This window comes from Scyliorhinus canicula, chromosome 3, assembly GCF_902713615.1.
Source record: "Scyliorhinus canicula chromosome 3, sScyCan1.1, whole genome shotgun sequence".
NCBI lineage: Eukaryota > Metazoa > Chordata > Chondrichthyes > Carcharhiniformes > Scyliorhinidae > Scyliorhinus > Scyliorhinus canicula.
Genome location: NC_052148.1, coordinates 186,665,213 through 186,687,475, shown reverse-complemented (window position 1 = coordinate 186,687,475; position 22,263 = coordinate 186,665,213). Strand labels below are relative to the sequence as shown.

At 53.8% G+C, this 22,263-nt stretch overlaps 1 protein-coding gene across 1 annotated transcript in view; it reads left to right on the top strand.

Moving 5' to 3' along the window:
* LOC119963175 (follistatin-related protein 5-like) overlaps positions 1-22,263 on the top strand; it is an 877,034-nt gene that overhangs the window by 837,435 nt on the left and 17,336 nt on the right. The window contains 1 exon segment of the mRNA XM_038791890.1: positions 6,100-6,207. Coding sequence (XP_038647818.1) covers positions 6,100-6,207 — 108 coding nt within the window.

The window sequence follows — 22,263 nt, the reverse complement described above, 5'->3', positions numbered from 1 at the left end:
GTCCCCATCCCTGCCGACACAGCCGTCTCCCCTACCTGCGACACGCTCCGTCTCCTCCCTGCCGACACATCTCCGTCCCCCCTCCCTGCGACACAGCTCCGTCCCCCCTCCCTGCCGACACAGCTCCGTCTCCCCCCTGCGACACATCTCCGTCTCCCCCTCCTGCCGACACAGCTCCGTCTCCCCCTCCCTGCCGACACAGCTCCGTCTCCCCTCCCTGCCGACACATCTCCGTCTCCCCCTCCCTGCGACACAGCTCCATCTCCCCCTCCCTGCGACACAGCTCCGTCTCCCCTCCCTGCCGACACTCTCGTCTCCCTCCCTGCCGACACTCGTCTCCCCCTCCTGCGACACAGCTCCGTCTCCCCTCCTGCCGACACATCTCCGTCGTATCCCCCCCTCCCTGCCGCACAGCTCCGTCTCTCCCCCTACCTGCGACACAGCTCCGTCTCCCCTCCCTGCCGACACAGCTCCGTCTCCCCTCCCTGCCGACACAGATCCGTCTCCCCCTCCCTGCGACACAGCTCCGTCTCCCCCTCCCTGCCGACACAGCTCCCTCCCCTACCTGCCGACACATCTCTGTATCCCCCTTCCCTGCCGACACAGCTCCATCTCCCCCCTCCCTGCGACACAGCTCCGTCTCTCCCTCCCTGCGACACAGCTCCGTTTTTCCCCCCCCTGCGACACAGCTCCGTCTCCCCATCCCTGCCGACACAGCTCCGTCTCCCCCCTCCGTGCGACACAGCTCCGTCTCCCCCTACCTGCGACACAGCTCCGTCTCCCCCTCCCTGCCGACACAGCTCCGTCTCCCCTCCCTGCCGACACATCTCCGTCTCCCCCTACCTGCGACACAGCTCCGTCTCCCCCTTCCCTGCCGACACAGCTCCGTCTCCCCCTCCCTGCCGACACAGCTCCGTCTCCCCTCCCTGCCGACACATCTCCGTCTCCCCCTCCCTGCAACACAGCTCCGTCTCCCCCTCCCTGCCGACACAGCTCCATCTCCCCTACCTGCCCGCACATCTCTGTATCCCCCTTCCCTGCCGACACAACCCCGTCTCTCCCTCCCTGCGACACATCTTCGTATCCCCCTCCCTGCCGCACAGCTCCGTCTCTCCCCCTACCTGCGACACAGCTCCGTCTCCCCATCCCTGCCGACACAGCTCTGTCTCCCCCTACCTGCTGACACAGCTCCGTCTCCCCTCCCTGCCGACACATCTCCGTCTCCCCCTCCCTGCGACACAGCTCCGTCTCTCCCCTCCCTGCCGACACAGCTCCGTCTCCCCCCTCCCTGCCGACACAGCTCCATCTCCCCCTCCCTGCGACACAGCTCCGTCTCCCCCTCCCTGCCGACACAGCTCCGTCTCCCCTCCCTGCCGACACATCTCCGTCTCCCCCTCCCTGCGACACAGCTCCGTCTCTCCCTCCCTGCCGACACAGCTCCGTCTCCCCCTCCCTGCGACACAGCTCTGTCTCCCCCTACCTGCTGACACAGCTCCGTCTCCCCTCCCTGCCGACACATCTCCGTCTCCCCCTACCTGCGACACAGCTCTCCGTCTCCCCTCCCTGCCGACAGATCTCCGTCTCCCCCTCCCTGCGACACAGCTCCGTCTCCCCCTCCCTGCCGACACAGCTCCGTCTCCCCTACCTGCCGACACATCTCTGTATCCCCTTCCCTGCCGACACAGCTCCGTCTCTCCCTCCCTGCGACACAGCTCCGTTTTCCCCCCCCTGCGACACAGCTCCGTCTCCCCATCCCTGCCGACACAGCTCCGTCTCCCCCCCTCCCTGCGACACAGCTCCGTCTCCCCCTACCTGCGACACAGCTCCGTCTCCCCCTACCTGCGACACAGCTCCGTCTCCCCCCTCCCTGCCGACACAGCTCCGTCTCTCCCTCCCTGCCGACACATCTCCGTCTCCCCCTCCCTGCCGACACAGCTCCGTCTCCCCTAGCTGCCGACACATCTCTGTATCCCCCTTCCCTGCCGACACAACTCCGTCTCCCCCCTCCCTGCCGACACAGCTCCGTCTCTCCCTCCCTGCCGACACATCTCCGTCTCCCCCTCCGTGCGACACAGCTCCGTCTCCCCCTACCTGCGACACAGCTCCGTCTCCCCCCTCCCTGCCGACACAGCTCCGTCTCCCCTCCCTGCCGACACATCTCCGTCTCCCCCTACCTGCGACACAGCTCCGTCTCCCCCTTCCCTGCCGACACAGCTCCGTCTCCCCCCTCCCTGCCGACACAGCTCCGTCTCCCCTTCCTGCCGACACATCTCCGTCTCCCCACTCCCTGCAACACAGCTCCGTCTCCCCTACCTGCGACACAGCTCCGTCTCCCCCTTCCCTGCCGACACAGCTCCGTCTCCCCCCTCCCTGCCGACACAGCTCCGTCTCCCCTTCCTGCCGACACATCTCCGTCTCCCCCTCCCTGCAACACAGCTCCGTCTCCCCTACCTGCCCGCACATCTCTGTATCCCCCTTCCCTGCCGACACAACCCCGTCTCTCCCTCCCTGCGACACATCTTCGTATCCCCCCTCCCTGCCGCACAGCTCCGTCTCTCCCCCTACCTGCGACACAGCTCCGTCTCCCCATCCCTGCCGACACAGCTCCGTCTCCCCCTACCTGCGACACAGCTCCGTCTCCCCCCTCCCTGCCGACACAGCTCCGTCTCCCCTCCCTGCCGACACATCTCCGTCTCCCCTACCTGCGACACAGCTCCGTCTCCCCCTTCCCTGCCGACACAGCTCCGTCTCCCCCCTCCCCTGCCGACACATCTCCGTCTCCCCCTACCTGCGACACAGCTCCGTCTCCCCCTTCCCTGCCGACACAGCTCCGTCTCCCCCCTACCTGCGACACAGCTCCGTCTCCCCATCCCTGCGACACAGCTCTGTCTCCCCCTACCTGCGACACAGCTCCGTCTCCCCTCCCTGCCGACACATCTCCGTCTCCCCCTCCCTGCCGACACAGCTCCGTCTCCCCCTCCTTGCCGGCACAGCTCCGTCTTCCCTACCTGCCAACACATCTCTGTATCCCCCTTTCCTGCCGACACAGCTCCGTATCCCCCTCCCTGCCGACACAGCTCCGTCTCCCCCTCACAGCCGTCACAGCTCCGTCTCCCCTCCCTGCTGACACATCTCCGTCTCCCCCTCCCTGCCGACACAGCTCCGTCTCCCCCCCTCCTGCCGACACATCTCCGTCTCCCCCTACCTGCGACACAGCTCCGTCTCCCCTCCCTGCCGACAGATCTCCGTCTCCCCTTCCCTGCGACACAGCTCCGTCTCCCCCTCCCTGCCGACACAGCTCCGCTCCCCTACCTGCCGACACATCTCTGTATCCCCCTTCCCTGCCGACACAGCTCCATCTCCCCCTCCCTGCCGACACAGCTCCGTCTCCCCTCCCTGCCGACACAGCTCCGTCTCCCCTCCCTGCCGACACATCTCCGTCTCCCCCCTCCCTGCGACACAGCTCCGTCTCTCCCTCCCTGCGACACAGCTCCGTTTTTCCCCCCCTGCGACACAGCTCCGTCTCCCCATCCCTGCCGACACAGCTCCGTCTCCCCCCTCCGTGCGACACAGCTCCGTCTCCCCCTACCTGCGACACAGCTCCGTCTCCCCCCTCCCTGCCGACACAGCTCCGTCTCCCCTCCCTGCCGACACATCTCCGTCTCCCCCTCCCTGCAACACAGCTCCGTCTCCCCCTCCCTGCCGACACAGCTCCATCTCCCCTACCTGCCCGCACATCTCTGTATCTCCCTTCCCTGCCGACACAACCCCGTCTCTCCCTCCCTGCGACACATCTTCGTATCCCCCCTCCCTGCCGCACAGCTCCGTCTCTCCCCCTACCTGCGACACAGCTCCGTCTCCCCATCCCTGCCGACACAGTTCTGTCTTCCCCTACCTGCGACACAGCTCCGTCTCCCCTCCCTGCCGACACATCTCCGTCTCCCCCTCCCTGCCGACACAGCTCCGTATCCCCCTCCCTGCCGACACAGCTCCGTCTCCCCCTCACAGCCGTCACAGCTCCGTCTCCCCCTCCCTGCCGACACAGCTCCGTATCCCCCTCCCTGCCGACACAGCTCCGTCTCCCCCTCACAGCCGTCACAGCTCCGTCTCCCCTCCCTGCCGACACAGCTCCGTCTGCCCTCCCTGCCGACACAGCTCCGTCTGCCCTCCCTGCCGACACATCTCCGTCTCCCCCTCCCTGCGACACAGCTCCGTCTCCCCCTCCCTGCCGACACAGCTCCGTCTCCCCTACCTGCCGACACATCTCTGTATCCCCCTTCCCTGCCGACACAGCTCCGTCTCCCCTCCCTGCCGACACAGCTCCGTCTCCCCTCCCTGCCGACACATCTCCGTCTCCCCCTCCCTGCGACACAGCTCCGTCTCTCCCTCCCTGCGACACAGCTCCGTTTTTCCCCCTCTGCGACACAGCTCCGTCTCCCCATCCCTGCCGACACAGCTCCGTCTCCCCCCTCCCTGCGACACAGCTCCGTCTCCCCCTACCTGCGACACAGCTCCGTCTCCCCCCTCCCTGCCGACACAGCTCCGTCTCTTCCTCCCTGCCGACACATCTCCGTCTCCCCCTCCCTGCCGACACAGCTCCGTCTCCCCTAGCTGCCGACACATCTCTGTATCCCCCTTCCCTGCCGACACAACTCCGTCTCTCCCTCCCTGCCGACACATCTTCGTAACCCCCCTCCCTGCCGCACATCTCTGTCTCCCCTCCTTGCCGATGCCACGTGCTCTCCTTCTCCCCCCAACAGAATTCAGAATTGCTCCTGATGTTTCTCAGTAACTTCCCCAACCTGCCAAACAATTTTTAGCACCCCCTTCCCCTGAAAATGCACATCTCATTTCTAGCAATGTTCACCCCCTACCACAATGTTCTCCTCTCCTTCACAATGTTCACCCCTTCAACTACTCAACCACCCTTGCCTTTGCTCCAACCTGTTTCAGGAGAGCTAATATTGTCAGATTGGGGGGGGGGGGGGGGGGGGGGGGGGAGCAGGAGACCTAGTATTGATTGGGGCTTTTGGTCGAAGGAGGGGGTGGTATCTGTTGGATAGCTGAGAAGTGAGCGTCAGGAGTTGAAGGGGGAGGGTTTGGGGTGTGCATTTTGAGGACTCGGCATTGTCAGATCATAAGTGAGGGCTTGTACATTCTCAAGGGGTGTAGATGGTGAGCTTTTTTGGGGAGGGCGAGGTGAGGGAGGCCCTTGCTTTGTTGTGGGTTGAAGGTTGGCAAGTTATGAGGGAGAGCTGAGAAGTATCAGGCAGGGTGAAAATGAGGGTGAACATCACCAAGTGGTGATCGATCTATTTGAAAACATTGCTAATCAATAACTTAAAGACAAGCCTCCAGTCTGTCAGGATGTGGTGGTGTAGTCGGATTGTCACTGGACTAGTAATCCAGAAACCCAGTGTAGTGTTAGGACCATAAAAAAGTTACAGCACCGAACAAGGCCTTTCGGCCTGCCTTGTCCATACCAGCCCGAGGTGCCCTTTCTAATCCCACCTTCCTGTACCCAGTCCATAATCCTTTACTTTAAAGCACTTCAGGTGCAGATCCAGGTATATTTTTAAAGAGTTTCTGGTTTCTGCCTCCACTGTGAGTTCAAATCCCACCATGGTAGATGGAAAAACCCAAATTCAAATTTAAAAGATTAATGATGACCATGAGCAGTCTAACCTATGTGTGCTCCAGATCCACAGCAATATGGTTGACTCTCAAATGCCCTCTGAAATGGCTCAGCAAACTATTCAGTTCAATGGCAATTAGGGATGGGCAATAAATGCTGGCCCAGCCAGAGTCGCCCACATCCCTTGAATGAATTTTTAGAGAAGGACTTTATTTCTTCTCACCATTTGAACTTCCCCTCTGTTCACCACTGGCAAGCTGGAGCCAGGTTGTCCAAAGTTCCAGTATAAAATGGAAAGTGGATAGTTTAAATCGTGGTGAGCAGAGGGCTCTCCTGCTGACTGCAAGATTTCCTCTCTTCTCTAATATGTTGTTATCAACCTTGGAAATGATGTGGGCTCTTTATTTATTTTTGATTTAGAGTTTGGGCAGCAGCCTTTTATTTGATTCCATTCTCCACTGCAGGTTGTCGCCACTGATCCAATTCCAGTGAAACTTCACTATGATAAATCACATGATCAAGTCTGGGTTCTAAGCTGGGGTGACAATGAGAAAAGCTCTCCAACACTGCAGGTATGTATGTTCATTTACAGTATTTAATGATGTGTACACTATTCATGATAAATTGTTGATTATTGTTATATATATTACATATCAATATTCTACGCACTTCAAATTTTGGAAAATCCCAGGTGAAGTTAATGCACATATGTTTTCAGTTGCCATATAGTTTTGAAGAAATATTTAATTCAAAGTAAGAGTGAAATTAGTGCTCTTGCCTTCAGTGAATGTGCAAAACATGGATCGCTTTTATTCTTTCAAGAAAAGTGGATATCGCTGGCCAGGCCAGCATTGTTATTGTCCTTCCCTAATTGCTCTTGAGAAGGTGGTGGTGAGCCACCTTCCTGATACACTGCAGTCTATTTTACAATAAAGGTTGCCATTTGTTTTTTTGAGATCCAAAACCCATGGCCCAACTTCTCTTTCAATGCTTGACCTGATTAACTCAATGGCATGCACGTCTTGGCTGGAATTTTCCTGTTCCTGAAACAGATAGGAACAGAGGTGGAATAGCAAAAAAAAAATGGCTTTTGTGTGGCATGGTCGGAGTTCTTACTCTTTCTGCTATTTTCTCATGGGCAGGAGAGGGAGCGGGGTCCAAACAGTTCCTCTTCTTTTCAGAAACTAGTTTACAGTGTGGCAGGCTAGTTAAAAGCCTAACTCCATGTGTTAATACATTTTGTGCGAGGTGGTCAAGATTCAGCAGCTGTCGGGTTTACAGAAGCTACATGGAGGCAGGAACAGTTTTAAAAGCTATATATTTAAGCACTTTAATTTTAAGTTTTCAATTCAGGGGTCCACTAAGATTAGCAGTTCTGAGGTCAGATTGTTTATTTGGGAAATTTATGGCTCTTGGATGCATTCAGCTTTTTAATGCATCGAGCAAAACAATCACCCCCTGAAGAACAGATGGTGGGTGGAGAAATTATGATGCGCAAGGTTTCTTTAGTGCAGTCAAGATACCCAACAGCCCGTCCCACTGCTGGTCAAGAAAGGATAGGTGCTCTTCAAAAACAGAGAGGCAGTCAAGACACACACTGGAAGGAACATTTCAAAAATCTCCTTCAACGTGAATGTCCTCTACTCCATCTCACAGCATGCCACCATTTCTGCACACTCCCAACCCAGGACAAGGTAGAAAAGGCCATCCTACCGCTAACGGTCAACAAACTATTAGGAGCAGATGGAATTTCCGCCAAAGCATGAAAAGATGGCAAAGAAGTACCATAGGCACAAATATATTACCTAATTTCCCTTATTTGGAGGGAGGAGAACAAACCAGGAGATCTCAGATGCCGTAATTGTGACCATCTTCAAAAAAGATGACCAGTCCAATTGCAGTAACAACAGAGGAATTTCCCTGCTGTCGACCATAGGAAAGGTCATCACAAGAAACTGCACTGGTAATGTTGGGAATAGCATGTTGGGAATAGCATTAGACAGAAAAATAAGATATGCATGTGATAAAAGAACATCTGTGATTATGAATGACTTTAACCTGCATATAGATTGGGTGAGTCATTGATCACCGTAAAATAGAGGATGAATTTCTGGAGTGTATATAGGATGGTTTTCTGGACCAATACATTGAGGACCCAACAAGGGAACAGGCTATCATGGACTGAGAAAGGATTTGTTGGTAATCTAGTTGTGAGAGAATCATTGGGAATGAGTGACCATAATATGATATAATTCTTAATCAAGGTGGATAGTGAGTTAGTTGATTCTGAGAACAAGGGGCGGGATTCTCTGACCCTGAGGCAAAGTGTTGATGCCGTAAGCATACAGGTACAACAGGCAATAAAGAAGGCAAATGATATGCTGGCCTTCATGGCGAGAGGTTTCGAGAACAGGAGCAGAGCTGCAATTATACAGGGTGAGGCCACCTGGAATATTGTGTGCAGTTTTGGCCTCTTTATCTGAGGAAGGATGTTCTAGCTATAGGGGGAGTGGAGCAAAGGCTTACCAGACTGATTCCTGGGATGGCAGGACTGACGTTTGAGAAGAGATTTAATCGGTTAGGATTGTATTCGCTGGAGTCCAGAAGAATGAGGGGTCTCATAGAAATCTATAAAGTTCTAACAGGACTGGACGGATTTGATGGAGGAAGAATGTTCCTGATGGTGGGTGTGTCCAGAACCAGTGGTCACAATCTGAGGAAATGTGGTAGACCATTGAGGACAGAAATGAGGAGAAATCTCTTCACCCAGCGAGTGGTGAGCCTGTGGAATTCGTTACCAGAGGAAGTAGTTGAGTCCAAAACATTGTATGGTTTCAAGAAGCAGTTAGATATAGCACTTAGGAAAAAAGGGATCAAAGGATATGGGAGAAAGTGACCATGTTGTGAAGATCATGTCTGTTGTGTCCCTTCCTGGGCAGGATCCGTGTTGCGACTCTGGGAGGAGCTCTTCAGCCACAGGGAGAAAGCAATTAAGGAGGACTCTGGCATAGAAAATAGAAATAGGATGATGCCATTCGGCCTTTCGAGCGAGCTGCACCATTCATTATGGTCATGGCTGATCATTAAGTTCAATACCTTTATCCTGCCTTTAACCCATATCCCTTTATTCCTTTAGTCCCAAGAGCTGTATCTAATTCCTTCTTGAAATTACACAAAGTTTTGCCTCAACTACATTCTTGGTCATGAATTCCACAGATTCAACACTCTCTCAGTGAAGAAATTCCTCCTAACCTCAGCCAAAATGCGTTACCCCTTATCCTCAAACTAATAGCCTTTGTTCTGGACTCCCCTACCATCGGGAACATTATTTCTACCCTGTGTAATCATTTTAGAACTTTGTAAGTTCCTATGAGATTTCCTCTCATCTAAACTCCAATGAATATAATCCTAACCAACTTGGTCTCTCCTCATATGACAGGCCCACCCATCCCAGGAATCAGCCTGGTAAATCTTGGCTGCACTCCCTCCATAGCAAGAACACCCTTTCTCAGATAAGGACACCAAAACTGCATTGGTGTGGCCTCACCAATGCCTTATACAATTGCAGTAAAACATCCCTATGCCGATACTCAAATCATCTCACTATGAAGGCCAACATGCCATTTGCCTTTTTTACTGCCTGCTGTACCTGCACGCTTACTTTCAGCAACTGATGCACAAGGACACCAAGGTCTCACTGAGTATCCACCTATTAAAATAATAAGCCTTCCTACTTTTGATACCAAAGCGGGTAACCTCACATTTATCCACATTATACTGCATCTGCCATTCACCGATCCCTCCAGTACCCGACGAGTCACTGCCTGCCAATTTGAAAATGACCCATTAATTCCTCCTCTCAGTTCTACTCTGCCAGTCAGTTTTCTATCCATCTCAATATATTACCCCCATCCCATGCGCTTTAATTTTACATGCTAACCTTTTATGCGGGACTTTGTCAAATGCCTTCTGAAATACACCACTGGCTCCCCATTGTCATTTCTACTAGTTACATCCTTGAATAATTCCTGTAGATTTTTTTAAGCTCGAGTTCCATTCATAAATCCATGCTGACTCTGTCCGATCCTGCCACTGTTTTCTAAGTGCTCTGCTATAAAATCTTTGACAATGGATTCTGGAATTTTCCCCACTACTGATGTTAGGCCATTGGTCTACAATTCCTTGCTTTCTCTCGACCTTTCTTTTTAAAAAGTGGAGTTAGATAGCCACCCTCCAATCTGCAGGAACTGTCCCGTAGTCTATAGAATCCTGGAAAATGACCACTAATGCATCCACTATTTCTAGAGTCACCTCCTTCAGTACCCTGAGATGTAGATTATCAGGCCCTGGGGATTTATCAGCCTTCAATCCCATCAATTTCCCCAACACCATTTCTCGGCTGATATTTATCACCTTCAGTTCTTCCTTCTCACTAAACCCTTCATTCCCCAACATTACTGGTATCTTATTTGTGTCCTCATTTGTGAAGACAGAACCAAAGTATGTATTTCGCTGCTCAGCCATTTCTCTGTCCTCTATAATACATTCCCCTGTTTCTGACTGTAAGGGACCTACATTTGTCTTCACCAGTCTTTCTCCTCATGTACCTACAGAAACATTTACAGTCAGTGTTTATGTTCCCTGCAAGCTTACTTTTGTATTCTATTTTCCCCTTCTTAATCAATCCTTTGGTCCTTCTTTGCTGAATCCTAAACAGCTCAGACCTGTTGGGCGGTGCGAATCACGGCACGCCGCCCCAATGCCAGGACGCGAATCTCAGCAGAGCAGAGGATCAGCACCATTGGCGCCGGCGCGGCACCAGCCGGTGGCCGCTCTACGGGCCCCCCCCCCCCCATGATTCTCTGCCCGGGATATGCCGAGCGGCCGCACCAAAAAACCCGAGTCCCACCAGCGCCATTCACACCTGCTCTCAGCCGGCGGGACATCGGCGTGGAAAGGTCCGGAGGCTGACTGTGGGGGGAGGGGTGTCCGACACTGGGGGTGGCCTCCGCTGTGGCCTGGCCCACGATCGGGGTCCACCGATCGGCAGGCTGGCCTCTCGGGCTGGGGGCATCCTTTGTTCCACGCCGGCCCCTGTAGCCCTACGCCATGTTGCATCAGGGTTGGCGCGGAGAAGGGAGCCATTGCGCATCCCCTGTAGGGGCCAGAATTGCTGATCCTGAGGCCATGTTGACGCCGTCGGTAAACGCAACAGCGTTTATGATGGCGTCAACACTTCGCCTCCGGCTCAGAGAATCCCGCCTGTTGTTTTTCTTGGCCAATTTGTATTCTACTTCCTTGGATTGAATCCTATCCCTAATTTCCCTCATAATTTCCCTTGACCACCTTTCCTGTTTTACTTTTGTGCCAGACAGGAATAAATAATTGTTGTAGTTCCTCCATGCGCTCTTTGAATGTTGGCCATTGCCTATCCACTGTCATCCCTTTGAGTAACATTCCCCAATCGAGCATAGCCAACTCACGCCTCATTTTATTGTAGTTTCCTTTGTTAAGATTTAGGACCCTAGTCTCAGAAACACTCTCCATCTTGATGAAAAATTCTATCATATTATGGTCGCTCATCCCCAAGGGGTCTCGCACAACTAGATTGCCAACTATTCCATTCTACTACACAGTACCCAGTCGAGCATGGCCTGTTCTCTAGTTGGCTCCTCAACACGTTGCTCCAGAAAACCATCCCACATTCACTCTGGAAATTCCTCCTCCATGGCATTGTGGCAAACTTGATTTTCCAATCTATATGCAGATTAAAATCACCCATAAGTACAGTTATTCCTTTATCACATGCATCTCTAATTTCCTGTTTAATGATATTCCCAACAATATCACTGCCTATATATGACGCCCATTAACATTTTGTGCCCCTTGCTGTTTCTCAGCTCTACCCATACAGATTCCGCATTAGCGGAGCTAATATCCTCCCTCACTATTGTGTTAATTTTCTCCTAGACCAGCAATGTACACCACCGCCTTTTCCTTTTCGTCTGTCTTTCCTAAATACTGAATACCTCTGGACATTCATTTCCCATTCTTGGTCACCGTGAAGCCATGTCTCCGTAATCCCGACTATATCATACCCGTTCATGTCTATTTATGACATTAGTTCATCTACTTCATTGTGAATCCTCCGCGCGTTAAGGCACAAAGTCTTTCAGATTGTCTTTTCATCATTACTAGCTACACTCCCAATATTTTCCACTGTGGCCCTGTTTTGAATCTGGGTCTTGGTTTATATGCCTATCACTTTTCTTATTCCCCTTTCTGTCTTTTACTTTTGTCCTTATTTCCTCCTGCTCTGCCTCCTTGCATAGGTTCCCATCCTCCTGCCAAATTAGTTTAAACCCTCCACAATCACCAGCAAATGCTCCACCCAGGACATCGGTCCCAGTCCTGCCCAGGTGTAACCCATCCAGTTCGTACTGGTGTCACCTCCCCCAGAAACTGGTCCCAATGCCCCAGGAATCTGAACCCCCCCCTCACACTCTTCATCCACGTATTTATCCAATATATCCTCTATTTATACTCTAACGAGCACATGGCACTGGTAATCCTGAGATCACTAACTTAGAGGTCTGACTTCTCAACTTTCCTCCTAACTCCGTATAATTCTGCTTTCAGCACCACATCCCTTTTTTTTATCTATGTCGTTGATACCGATGTGTACCATGACCACTGGCTGTTTACCCTACCCCTCCAGACGTCCTGTAACCGCTCCGAGACATCCTTGACCTTGCACCAGGGAGGCAACATACCATCCTGGGGTCTCGGTTGCAGCCACCTATTTCCCTGACTATCCCCTATATCTATTTCATTTTCACACTTTCCTCTGAAGCAGAACCAACTATGATGCAATGAATTTGGCTGTTGCTGCTTTCCCTTAAGAGGTCATTCCTCTCATCAGTATCCAAAGCGGCATATCTGCTTTGCAGGGGAATGGCCACAGGAGATTTCTGCACTGCCTGCCTCGCTCTTTTTTCTGGCTGGTGGTCACCCATTCCCTTCCTGCCTGTGGAGTCTGAGCCTGCGGTGTGACTACTTCTTTATACTTGCTACTCATGACACTCTCCACTTCACAAATGCTCCACAGCGTTCCCAGCTGCCACTCCAGCTCCGAAACATGGGTTTCCAGGAGCTACAGCTGGAGACACTTCTTGCACATCTGACTACACAGTGGGGAGGGGGCAAGCTATATCAGCTCCCACCTATCCCCTACCCTCGTGCTCTCTTATCTACCCCCTTACATCCCTCATCACTCTACTGTTACCCCCACACCTTACATATCCCCGCAGGGAGCACGCACCGTGTCCCACATCCCACCCCTCTTTCCCTTGTACGGCCGAAGCTACATCCCAGTGGGCGTAGCAAATTCCCCGATGGCGTCCACATCTCCGACGGTGCTGGGGCACTCAAAACCCACATATGCGGGGACGGCGGCTTCAAGAACTCCTGCCGCCAATGCCGCCCCCACAGCTCCGCCTCCGATCTGCCTCCTCAGAAAGAGGCTCGAGGTGAAGTGCTCCGCTCACCCCTTCATGCCGATTGAACCATGCACTCGGGCAATGGCCGGGGTTGTTGATCCCTCGGCCATTGTGGTAGCCTCGCGCATGTATGGCAAGGCTGTGTTTTTCCTGAGCCGGCGGTCCACCTAGTCCTTGTGAAGAGACCACGGTGGGCGGGCTAGATGTGGCGGTCGACCCATTTGAGGCCACCGTCGAGCGTATTCTTCCATCAAACATCCTGCCCTACCTCTCCACTGAGCTCCTCCTCCCCCATCTCAAGCTACTGGGCGAGGTTCGCTGCGGGATAGCGCCGCTGTTGCTGGGCCTGTGAGATCCCTCCCTCCGCCCGGGAGGAGGTCATGGAGGGTGGATTCGAGGTCACCCATTACGGGTGGTCCACGGGCGGCGTGCTGTGCCATGCCAGTAAGGTGGTGGGGCACATCCACCGCAAACGCCCCGCCCTCATGCCCGCCAACACTACCAGGCACTGCCACCCACTCGTTCTCCACCACCCCTTCGTGGGCACCGTGGGGAGGGGGAGTGGACGACAGCAGCCAGCCCCTTCTAACGTCGTGGCTCCTGGTGAGGCGAGGGGGGGGGAGGCGAGGAAGTCTTCATGTGACCATAGGCCTCCCAAAAAGGCCAGAAAGAAGACGGAACGGCGGTCGGGCCGGTTCACATCTACAGTCCCCGTGCCAGTCCAGGATGACTTGGGGCCAGCTACCTCGGCTCGCCCCACCACCGCCCCGAAAATCCTGGGTCTGGCAAAGCCACCATGCGGGCTCCAGAGGGCGACGGGGACACGGTGTGCGGCCCCGAGCTGGCGCGTGCTACAGCCCTGCCACAACCCCAGGGGCTGGGCAATGTGGACGGGGGGATTGTGCGGAGGGCACTCCAGCAGTGGAGGCCCAGCAGACGGGTGACCCCACCCCCGCAAGCATCACATTTCCAGGCATTGAGGGATGGTAGACCTCATTACCCCCTCCCCAAGTGAGGGGTGGGTGTCACCCAAGTACATCCCCCTTGACATCGTGCCCAACCCCACACACAAGACAGTCAAGGCGGCCGTCGAGGCCGCTAAGATGCCTGGGTGGTCATTGCCACCCGATCAGGTAGGTCCATGGATGGACGGAGAAGTGACCCCGAGGGCTTGTTCCGCCTGGTGCGGTTTTGCACCCCGGACACGTTTTCTTTTTCAACGCAGGGGGGCAGCAGCGACTCGTTTATTTTCGGGTCGTGGATGAGTGCAGGCGAAGGATGCCCCCGCATCCTCTGTCCCAGGTGATGATGCCAGAGTGCCCTGGCTACCATTCCAGGAGCTGTTTCCAGGGCTTTTCCCAGATCTCTCCGCTGGCCCGGCGTCAGGGGCGGAGGTGAGGTCGGAGCCGCTGCTGCCCACGGACCTTGACAGGTGCCGGTGGGGAACCCGCCCGCTGTCGATCCTGGGGGTGGTATTGACTCAGGCCAAGGGCTTGTCGGTGGGCCCGTGCCATCCGCCACACTCCATGTGGCTCGGGCTCAGGTGGTGACTGCTCAGAGGAGGACGGCTGCTCTTGGCGGGCGAGGAGGGGAATTTGATGCTCTCTGCAGCAATGCAGAGGGCGCCCTCCTGCCCAGCACCGAGTCTCCCCTCATCCCCTCGGGGGAACTCCAGGCCTTTTAAAAATGTAATCATCATCATCAAGACTGCGTGCGGCTGACCCTGGACAGCTGGTCCAATCTGGCGTTGCTCCTAGAGTCCACCCGTGCCTATGCAAAGGAGGTATGGGCGTTTGACCAGGACCAGGAGGAGCAGCAGCGGCAAGCTGTTCTCTTCTTGCGGGGGTCCTGAAGGAGTGGAGGGGCAGGCATCCCTCTGCTTCCTCCAAGCACTAGAACACGGGTGATTGGTGATGGAAACACACTGCAACTGACATGGAGGTGACCATAGGCAGCCTCAACATCCACGGCAGCTGGGACGCGCATCACCGATTCCAGTGCTTCTCTGTCGTCCGGGATGGAAAGCACGTAGTGTGCTTCCTGCAATAAACCCATGCTGCCCCGGGAGTTGAAACTAAGTTGATCCTGGAGTGACGAGGGGCAGTCTTCATGAGTCACTTGGCCCCACGTTCTGTCGGGCTTGCTATCTTGCATTTTCAACTAGAAATCTTGGGGTCAAGGAGCTAGTGCCAGGCCATCTGTTGCACTTCAGGGTCCCCGACGGGGACGTGATGCTTCACTTTGTGAATGTCTGTGCTCCCCAGGCCGGGCCGCAGTAGGCGACTTTCTTTGACAGTGTCCACTCTTCTTGCGCCATCCCGGTGGGCGAGTGCATCGTCCTCGGAGGGGATTTTAACTGCACCCGCCAGGACAAGGACCGTCATGGAGTCCTGCGCAGCTCACTGGCGGTGGTGAAGTTGAGAAACCTGTCAGGTCTTTCGACTTGGTGGACTTCTGCCGAAATCTCCATCCTGACTCGAGGGTGCCCTCTGGTCGGAGCGTCCAGAATCGACAGTCTTTACATTTCTAGGACGTACTTGCCCAGCATTCCGACAGCCTCTGTGGAGCAGGTGCCGTGCTTGGATCATCACCTGGTGTGGGCAGGTCTTGCCCCATCCCGCGGTCAAAAACGTTCTGTGTACTGGTATTTTAACAACCTGCTGCCGAGCGGTTCCTGGTCTCGTTTCGCCGTTTCTGGGCAGGCTGGAGAAGGAAGCGGTGAGACTTCCCCTCCTTGAGGCTATGGTAGGATGTGGGCAAGACATACGTCCACGACTTCTATCAGGGGTACGCGAAGGAGTCGACGGCGAGGCGGAAATCCAAGATCGTCAAATTGGCCGAAGAAGTCTTTGATCCAGAGTCACATCTTGCGCAGCTTGATGAGGATGGGCTCCGAGTCCTGCAACTTGTTGAGTCTCGCGGTGCGTACGTGAGGTCGCGGATCTGTCTCCTGACGGACATAGACTGCAGCTCCCTCTTCTTCTACTCGCTGGAAAGAAGGTGTGGGGTCCATCGTCTCGGATCCGGAGGGGTCAGGACCCTAATTCGGGACTTTTACTCTGACTCTTTTCTCCGGATCCAGTCAGCAAGGATGCAGAGTTGTGTGGGAGGACCTGTCAGCCCAGAGGGTGCCGGGAGGCTCGATCAAACAATCCACCTCCAAGAGCTGACCAGCACCCTCGACAGCTTGTCAAGGGGAAAAACCCCAGGGCTGGACGGGCTGACCGTGGAGTTGTTCAGGGTGCTCTGGGACGTCCTGGGGATGCATCCTTTGGGAATGCATCGCGACCGAGGAGATGCCCCTTTCGTGGCGCAGAGCCGCTATTGTGTCCAAGAAGGGGGATGTGCGCCTTCTCACAGGTGTTGGACTGCTCCCCGTACTGGCTGGCTCCCCCAACAGGCGCCGGAACGTGGCGATTAGGGGCTTTTCACAGTCACTTCATTGAAGCCTATTTGTGACAATAAGCAATTATTATTGGGGAAGCACGGTAGCATTGTGGATAGTTCAATTGCTTCACAGCTCCAGGGTCCCAGGTTCGATTCCGGCTTGGGTCACTGTCTGTGCGGAATCTGCACGTTCTCCCCGTGTGTGTGTGGGTTTCCTCCGGGTGCTCCGATTTTCTCCCACAGTCCAAAGATGTGCAGGTTAGGTGGATTGGCCATGATAAATTGCCCTTAGTGTCCAAAATTGCCCTTAGTGTTGGATGGAGTTACTGGGTTATGGGGATAAGGTGTAGATGTTGACCTTGCTCTTTCCAAGAGCTGGTGAAGACTCGATGGGTCGAATGGCCTCCTTCTGCACTGTAAATTCTATGATTATCTTCTTTTAATATAAATTTAGAGTACTCGATTATTTTATTTTTTTCCAATTAAGGGGCAATTTAGCGTGGCCAGTCCACCTAACCTGCACATCTTTGAGTTGCAGGGGTGAAACCCATGCATACATGGGGAGAATGTGAAAACTCGACATGGACAGTGACCCAGGGCCGGGATTCGAACCCGGGTCCTCAGCACTGTAGTCCTAGTGATAACCACTGCGCCACCGTGCTGCCCTCTGCTTTATCAGCCCCGATTTTCACATCTTGGTTTGATGGTTTTTAAGTTTCCGTTCCCTCTTTATTCCTTTTGGGCTGAGCTCCGTTTGATCTTTGAGAGCGGCCCGTTTTAATTTGTCCACCTGTTCATTTACTTTATTCTAATTAGTTGTTGGGCCCAATAAAAGGTAGCTCCTTATAACGCACCACTTGAACTCCCTGTTTCCACCCAACTCCAAAAGCACTCTCACTTAGCCAACCACTACTCAATGAGGACTTGGTCTTCTTTGACCTCAAAAGGCCTCTGATACTGTGAACCATGAGGGATTATGGAACATTCACCTCGGTTTCAGCTGCTCCCAAACTTTTGTCACAATCCTCCCCCTGCTCTCTGATGACATGCAAGCTGTAATCCTGACCAATGGATCCACCACAGACCCAATTCACATTTGGATTGTGGTCAAGCACGGCTGTGTAATCGCACCAACACTCTTTTAGATCTTCCTTGCTGCAATGCTCCATCTCATCCTCAGCTAGCTCCCCGAGTGAAGCTAAATTAAGAATAACCGGGAATCTCTTCAACTCCACCGTCTGCAGGCCAGATCCAAGGTCATCCTATCCTCTGTCATTGAACTGCCTGTCTGTGCATAAACAGAGGTGAAGCTCTAAACCATTGTCAACACCTTCATCGAAATGTGTGAGATCATGGGTCTTACACTAAACATCCATAAGACAAAGGCCGTCAACCAATCTGCCCCTGCCACACAGCACTGCCCCGATTATCAAAATCCACAAGGCCTTGGACAATATGAACCACTTTCCATTCCTTGGGAGCCTACTATTAACAACAGCAGACATCAATGATGGGGTTCAACACCACCTTCAGTGTGCCAGTGTAGGGTTAGGTTGCCTGAGCAGAAGAGTATTTGAAGATAAGGACCTCAAACTCAGCACCAAGCTCGTGGCCTACAGATCAGTAGCAATGTTCGCCCTCCTATATGGCTCAGAGAGACGTGGGCTATTACAAAAGGTACATCAAAACCTTGGAGAAGTATCACTAGTGCTGTCTCCGCAAGATCCTGAAAATCCATTGCCAGGGTTGGCACAGTAGCATCAGTCTTCTCAACATCCCCACGACCTAAGCATTGAACACACTCGATCAGCTCCTTTGAGTGGGCCTATTCGTCCACATATCTGACACGAGATTGGGAAGCATGCGCTCTACTTCAAGCTTTAACCCAGTAAGCAAGCCAAAGGAGGGCAGAGGAAATACTTCAAGGATACCCACAAAACAATCCTTGAAGAAAGTGTAACATGCCCACCAACAACAGGGATTTGCTGGCCCAAGATTTCCTGAAGTGAGGGAAAAGTTTTTGGGGAAGAACACCGAGTTTTATCACTGAGAGCAAGCTGAAACTAAGTATCGAAAACAGGAAGAGCATGTGGCTATTTGGGCACTTCACCCACCCACTCCTCCAACCACCATTTTTGCCACCTATTATAGAGACTGTAACTTGCACAGTGGACTTCTGAAAACTCATTTTTCATATGGAAGCAAGTCATTCTTAATTAGGGTGCTCTTTCCAACGGCCAATGCAGACTTGATGGGCCGAATGGCCTCCTTCTGCACTGCAGGGATTCTATGGGCTGGAGTCACCGTTTTTGAGCCGACATGCTGTCCGGTGAGGGCCTAGCAGCCGTGCTGTGTAAAACTCCTGGCTCCCACGATACAAACGGCTGGAGAATGGCCAGGTCTGCAGCGGTCACGCCGTAAAACATGGCGCCAGCCATGCGTGGACCCGACCTGCCAGACAATGTCCCCCGGCCAACCCCCACCAGCCCCCTAGCCCTCACGGAAGCCCGATGGCCAGCAACACAGTTCCCGCCCGACTGTGGCGGCGCAGGACACATCCCTCAGCCGTCACACCGGTTCCCGACCATTGAGTCCCATGTCAACCGTGCGGTCGGGAACACGGCCATCAGGGGCGGAGCATCGGGGTTGGGCCTTCGGGTGACGTGCAAAGGTGTCCGAACGGCATGTGGCACACGACATGATGACGCCATTACAGAGGGGGCGAGCATACAAACCTGCGTCAAACAGCCACCGCCCTTGATTTCGAAGTCGATAGGGATTCTCCGCCCGATCGCTGATTACAAAATAGGTGTCGGGGAACGATGAATCCCACCCAATGACTCTGAGGGACTGTCTTTAGGAAGAGAAGCCAAAATACTTGTCAGTACCTGTGTAAAAAATTTCAAGGACTTGTCAAGACCCTACAAATCCTCCAAATAAACAATTTTACTCTTGACAATGTATATACAGCTGCTCTGAAGAGTCCTACTGTTTACATGAGGGATTAATGGATGCTTAGAAGCAATCCAGCTTTTATTATAGGTCTTGTGATTTAATTGGCTGGTTATATGTTGAGGGTGGGAATATATTTTGGGGACAAGCCCACCTCAACCCAGCCAGCCTTCGCCATTTTGACTTTTCAGTGAAGGGCAGGCAAAATTGCAGTACTGATATTGTCACAAGGACTGTTTGGAGGCCTATAGACATGAATGTTTATCAGCCCTTGTGCTTCTTTGCTCCACCCAGTCTGATTGCACAACTAGATTTTCTGAGCAATTGTCATCTCTCACTATTACTCCAATTTCACCCTTGACCATCAATGCCTCCCTACCTCCTTTTCCGGTTTGCCTGTCTTTCCTAAATATAGACTACCCTTGGATATTCAGTTCCCAGTCTTGGTCACCCTATAACCATGGGCGGGATTCTCCAATAATGGGGCTATGTCCCCACTCCAGGGTGAAAACCGGTGCCAGCCACTCTGGCGTCAACGGCCCCCGAAAGTGAGGAATTCTCCCTGTGGTGATTGTTTATCTGTGTAGATGCAATACAACTGAGCAAGCACTAGAGGGAGCACGGGAGAGATATAAATACAGATGAACAGGAAGTCAGGACACTTCACAGAACGGCAACTGGTAGCAAGACACAGACAAGCAGCATCGATGCAACTTTAAGTTAAACACTGAAGAGAGAACGAACTTACAATAAAGCATCTACTTCAACTTTAAGACTATGAGCTTTATTAAGACACAAGGAACAACACACTCCCCTTTTTAGGGGGCTAGGTTGACACCGGAGTGGGTCCTGCAGCTCCAGTTGGCGCCAAAGGGCCGGCGCAAGTTGGCGCATGCGTGGGACGGCCAGCGTATTTCCACACATGGGCAAAACGGCCGGCATATTTCCGCCCATGGGTGGGGGTTCCCTTCTCCACGCTAAGCCCCGGGCAGTATGGCGGAGCCCTACAGGGGCCCGGCGCGGAGTACGGTAGGCCCCGATTCCCCCCGCTCCCCCCGCCACCCAGGAAGGCCCCCGCATACTTACATTCCAGGTCCCACCGTCTTTGTTGTGAGTAATTCAGGCCGGCGGGACTGGCTCAAACTCGTCGGCCACTCGGCCCATCGGGGCCCGGAGAATCCCGCCGGCGCCAGAAAAACGGCGCCGGAGAATAGGGAAGCCGGCGTCGGGGTGGCGAGGCAGGATTAGCGCCTCCCCCTGGGGATTCTCTGACCCAGTGCAGGGTCGGAGAATCCCAGCCCATGTCTCCACAATCACAATCATGTCATACCGATGTATACCAATTTGCACTGTTAATTCACCTTCCTTATTGTGAATTCTCTGAGCATTCAGATCCAGTGCTTTTACATGTGTCCTTTTAAAATTTTTTGTACTATGGCCCTATTTATTGCTAACCCTAGTGTTCTCTGCTTTCTACTTTTTGCTTTCTACTTTTCTGTCTTCATTTCTATCTTTCGACCTCAGGTTCCCATCCCCTTGCCACTCTTGTTTAAAATCTACCCAACAGCACGAGCAAATGCATCTGCGAGGATAGTGGTCCTGCACCTGCTGGGCTGCAACCTGCCCAGCTTGTATACATCCCTCTTCCTCAACATTTGTCCCAGTGCCTCAGGAATCCAAATCCCTCCCTTTGATGCCATTTCTCTAACCAGGCAGTTATCTGGTCGATCCTCTTCTTCCTGTTCTCACTCGCACATGGTGCTGGAGTAATCCTGAGATTACTACCTTTGAGCCCCCCTTTTTTAATGTGTTTCCTAGCACACTGTATTCTACTTTCAGGACCTCCAGGTGGGCGGGATTCTCCAATAATGGGGCTATGTCCCCACGCTAGGCTGAAAACCGGCACCAACCACTCTGGCGTTAACGGCCCCCGAAAGTGAGAAATTCTCCACTTTCTAGGGGGCTTGGTTGATGCCGGAGTGGTTCTCGCAGCTCCAACTGGCACCGAAGGGCCGGTGCGAGTTTGCGCATGCGAGGAATGGGCGGCGTATTTCCATGCATGCGCAGAATGGGCAGCATGATTCCGTACATGCTCAGAACAGCCGGTGTATTTCCGCGCAGGGGTGGGGGCTCCCTTCTCTGATCCGGCCGCCGGGCAATATGGCAGAGCCCTACAGGGGCCCGTCGCAAAGGAAGGCCCCCACGGAACCAGCCCGCCAATCGGTAGGCCCCGATCGTGGGCCGGGCCACTGCACACTTACCTGCCAGGTCCCGCCGTGTGTGAGGTAATTCACGCCGGTAGGACTGGGCAAAACTTGTCAGCCACTTGGCCCATTGGAGCCAGTAGAATCACCGGGGAGGGCCGCTGTCGACGGCCCCTGACCGGTGTGGTGGGAATCCCGCCGGTGCCCAAAAACGGCGCTGGAGAATAGAAGGGGTGGCGGGGTGGTATTCGCACCTCCCCCCCGGGAATTCTCCGACCTGGCGCAGGGTCGGAGAATCCCGGCCCAATATATCTTCTTACATACACCGTTGGTACTGAACCAATATGGATCACAAATTCCAACCGTTTACCCTCCCTCATCAGAATGCCTTGCAGCAACTCTGTGACACAGCATTCGGTGCTCTATGACTCTCTGACTTTATGACATCCTTGGCCCTGGGACAAGGGAGATAACATACCATCTTGGTTTCATGTCTGCAGCTGCAGAAACACCCATCTGTTCCCCTACCTGTAAAATTACCTATCACCATTACTCTCCCACCCTTTTATCTGCCCCTCCCATAGAG